The sequence below is a fragment of the Cibotium barometz genome, chromosome 38 (genome assembly GCF_041138505.1).
Source record: "Cibotium barometz isolate CiBa-2024 chromosome 38, ASM4113850v1, whole genome shotgun sequence".
NCBI lineage: Eukaryota > Viridiplantae > Streptophyta > Polypodiopsida > Cyatheales > Cibotiaceae > Cibotium > Cibotium barometz.
Window position 1 is genome coordinate 13166136 of NC_141083.1, and position 4224 is coordinate 13170359.

General features: G+C 43.3%; 1 protein-coding gene across 1 annotated transcript; it reads right to left on the reverse strand.

Moving 5' to 3' along the window:
• Positions 1–617: 617 nt before the first annotated feature.
• On the reverse strand, positions 618–3788 carry LOC147616367 (cation/H(+) antiporter 19-like). Its single transcript, XM_086777065.1, has 3 exons — positions 3093–3788; positions 1989–2990; positions 618–1899 (listed from the first exon to the last, which is right to left on the reverse strand). Exons 1-3 carry the CDS (start codon positions 3285–3287, stop codon positions 757–759), a joined length of 2340 nt encoding a protein of 779 aa, XP_086633191.1. The 5' UTR covers positions 3288–3788; the 3' UTR covers positions 618–756.
• Between the last annotated feature and the right edge of the window lie 436 nt (positions 3789–4224).

Consider the following 4224-nt stretch of genomic DNA (forward strand, 5'->3'; position numbering starts at 1 on the left):
CTTACCATAGTTGTTTTTACTACAGTAAAATGCATTTGACACTTTGAAAAATGCAAGTTACCTTGAAATTGTAAATTGTTGTGATGTGATTGATGGTTTCAAAATTTCATGTTGATAGAGAGGAAATGTTTACTAAGTGGAAAAAATAAAAGCACACCCTTTTCCTCATAGCTTATCAACTTTTAAATGAAAGCAACACTTGTTTTATATAGTGATGCTTGAAATATGTTTTTTTGATCCCTGTGTGTAAGGGTTGCCTGCTATTGGATAGATGGTTAAGCGTGATTTTTTTAATAAACTAAGAGAAATACTGATGAAGGGGAGGGGTGGGGCACGACACATGGATAAAGCCCGCTCGTTCTAAGGCATAAATTAATGCATGCGCACACACACATAAATTAACATCGGGGGCTTGTTCTAGTGGTTGATGGGGGTGGCTTGTAACGTGGAGGTACCAGGTTCGATCACCCAATAGTTACTTTGCCCTCGCTTTGTAGAGCATATGTGAGGTCCTTACGAAGTACTTTCCTCCCTTCTAGTAGGTCGCCATTTTTTTAAACAAAAGAGTGAATATGCATACTCATAATATGAAATCAAGTAGTATAACATGAAGTAGACACAAGTTTACATGCCTCCTTGGCACACCCATGGGTGTCATCAAGGAGGTTGTGGGTTCCAGTCTACCCTTGACATTTTATTCCCGCTGTTACATAAAAATAAAAAGATACAAGCTACTTATTTGTGGCCTTGTGGTACTCAATTGAGTTTGTGCTGTTGGATTACTAGAATGGAAGATCTCATCTCACCACCAACACTTGCAAGGGCGTCACCCACAACACCCAACTCTGAGTTTTCTGAGTGCCTCTCCACTTGTGCGATGCTTCCCCTTCCCACCAAAAGTAGTGAGAAATCAGTAGATTTAGCAACAGCAAGCATTGCTTCTGTGGGGTTGACATACATGTGCTCCTCGTAGAATATAGACTGCCATGAGTTGTCTCTTGCCTCCTCTGTTAATGACCTAAACGGAGCCATGCTCTCTTCATCAAGGTTTTCATCATCCTGATTAGTAGAATCGTCCATGCTAATCACATGATCAAGCTGCCCTTGCTCTTGATTAGGTTTAAACCTCAGAATCCATAGTTTTACATTTGGATGCTCTGCAAGCCTGCACCCAAACGCTAAAGCCTCTCTATCATCTGGCCCTCCGAAGAACACAACCCCAACTTTGTGAGGGTTAGTGGTTTCTGAGAGCTGCTCTGACCCCCATACCCCCCTGTCTACAAGTACACCTACAGAGCAAGGTGCATGCTGCATAACCCTGAGAGTAAGTGCCTTTAATCCCGGATTGATGTGTTCTAGTGTGCCATCTTCCTTCTGGTAGAAATTGTATGGCAAGATGATGATTGTGGCCCTCCTCTCGGCCGCCGAGCTGCACACATCATGGTGCATGTTGCTGAGCTCCGAAACCGCACTTAAAAGCATGACAGGGACTTTAGAGATCCTGCCGTACGCCTCAAACGCGATGAGGATGTTGTCCTCATAATGGGTGGAGGCATGCATTTTGCCATCCTCAGTCCTTGCTTTGCTTAAGGTCATGATAGAGGAGGCCCTATCTGATAATTCAATTAAATGCATGGCAAAGAGCTTGAGAGACTTCTCGTCTGATGTGCCTCTACATGCCTCCACTAAATTTAGCAGAGCTGGTATGCTCCTTGTACCATGGATGCATGCCAAAATGCGAATCTCGTCCTTGTTGTCGTCGCCGCACTCGAGCTTGCTGGTGATGTATGGCACTGGATTTTTCACCGGTTTGTATAATGCCATCACTGCGGGCGTTGTGAAGAACATCAAGATTAGGCACATCAACACCAGGATGGCAAAGGTTTGATCATCAAACACCTGCGGCCAATTGTAGGAAGATCAAAACATCATCCTTTTATCCCATATAAAGGAGACCAACACAGCCTTTACAACTTAATCTTACTCACCCCAAGGTCCTTTCCAACGTTCAAGACAATGAGCTCCACAAGTCCCTTAGTGTTCATTAGGAATGCAAACGCAAAGGCCTGACGCAATGGCAATTTCAGTGATAATGCAACCGCTACAGTGGCACCAATCTTGCCAAGGCCAGCTGTAAGAACAAGAAGAACAAGAAAACCCAAGGCTTTGGCGCTATTGATGCTCCCAAGGTTGGTCTTCAACCCACTAGAAGCAAAGAAAAGAGGAAGCATTAGCACAGTCACAAAGTCCTCAATCTTCTCAATGAGCATTTGGGCAAAGTTCCCCTCCTTGGGCACAATCAAGCCAAACACAAAGGCCCCAAAGAGAGGGTGTATGCCAATGGCATCTGTCGTAAACCCGGCTAGTAATACCCCCACCATAGTCACACATACATAGATCTCACTCACCGTCTCTTGCCCATTAACTCTAATTGCCATCCATTCCATGAATCTCTTCACTATGAAGAGCATGAAGAGAACAAACCCCATGCCACATAGGAGTACATATGCAGGGGTGGCAGGGCTTGTGCTAGGGCCAGATATGGCCACTCCAACTGCGAGGAGAATCCATGCACAGACATCATTGATGGCCGCAGCCGGGATCACCATCTTGCCAAGGTCAGTGTTGAGCAACTTTGTTTCTGCCATTATCCTCATTAACACAGGGAATGCAGTGATGGATAAGGGGACACCCATGAAGACAACCAAGGGGCCAAACCTTGCTCCTACAGAGAGTGATTCATGGAGAAGACTTGCAATGCCAACTCCACCTATGAATGGTAAACTTATGCCTGACAAGGCTATGATGAGGGAAGTTTTTCCACTCTTTCTGATCTCATTGAGATCAAGCTCCAAGCCAACCATGAATAAGAAAAAGAGCAAACCCAGAGTGGCTATGGTATCAATGATAGTTAGACTGTTTTTGGGGAATACAGCATCAAGGTAAGCTTTGTTTCTGCCCAAGCCAGATGGCCCAAGAAGAACTCCTCCCTGAAAAAACAAAGAAAACAAACCAATCTTAAATGTTTTGTTAGTTCCAGTAAACTGATGCACAAAACTGTGAAATATGGTCATCTTTTGATGCCAACTTACGATGATTTCTGCTAGAACTCGTGGTTGGCGGAATGGTTTGAAGAGCAATGCCATGGTTCTGCTGACAAGGAGCACAATGGCAACTTGTATGATGAGGAGGGGCAACGCAAAGTTGATTGGGTTGTCACCTTGCAAGACACCATTGGAGACTGCCTCTTGGACAGGATAACAAGGGGTGGTGGAGTTGGAAGCCATGCTCTCTTGCGCCAATGCAATGCAAAAAACAAGTGTTATAAACTCTACTTATAGTTTGTGTGTATATGTGTGTTTGTATGTGTGTGTGTGTGTGTGTGTGAGAGTGAGAGAGAGAGAGAGAGACAGACAGACAGACAGAAAGAAAGAAAGAGGGACAGAGACAGAGGATTGCACAATGAGACGCAGATAAATCTTCAGGAAAATGTGGTTGTTCGAGAGAGAGAGAGAGCCCAACAAGAAAACTTTGAAATTGACTTCTAGCACAGGGTATAACTGACTGCAAAACCTGCCCTGGCAGTACCTTAAATTTTTATTTTTGGATAAACTGAAGTTCAAATCAGATGCGATAGGAGGGAAAAGACAACTCATAATAAGTTAGAACATTCAAAGATAGGTGATTTCACAATGAAAGCAGTTAGCAAATGATTGGCAGCAGTAGCTTATTATTGTATGCGATTAAGTAATATTACAGCATTTGTATGTAATTAAGTGCTAGTATGATAGTGAACTATGGTTGTATCATCTATGTGGCAAAGTAGTGGTGGCATATGAGAAAGGCTACATGTACATCAATATGTGACTAGTGCATGTGTGGCTATATGTGTGTATATTGAAGTTTTACCTTGCTGTGTATGTGTGTGTGTGTGTGTGTGTGTGTGTGTGTGTGTGTGAGAGAGAGAGAGAGAGAGAGAGAGGCTCTAGACAGATATATATAGCCAATCTTACCATCCACTATTCACCAATAATGGCTGTTGGGTCGGTGAATCGATGAAGGCAAAAACGTATCACCCACTAATAGCTGCTGACCAGTTTGTAACTTTCCAAGGGCAAAAAAGAAAGTGAATAATTAGTTCATTCAAGGTGATGGTGTTCAAATCTGTTTATAAAAGGCAAGGATTTTGAGAGGATTGTACAAGAGATCGAGAGTATATTATTA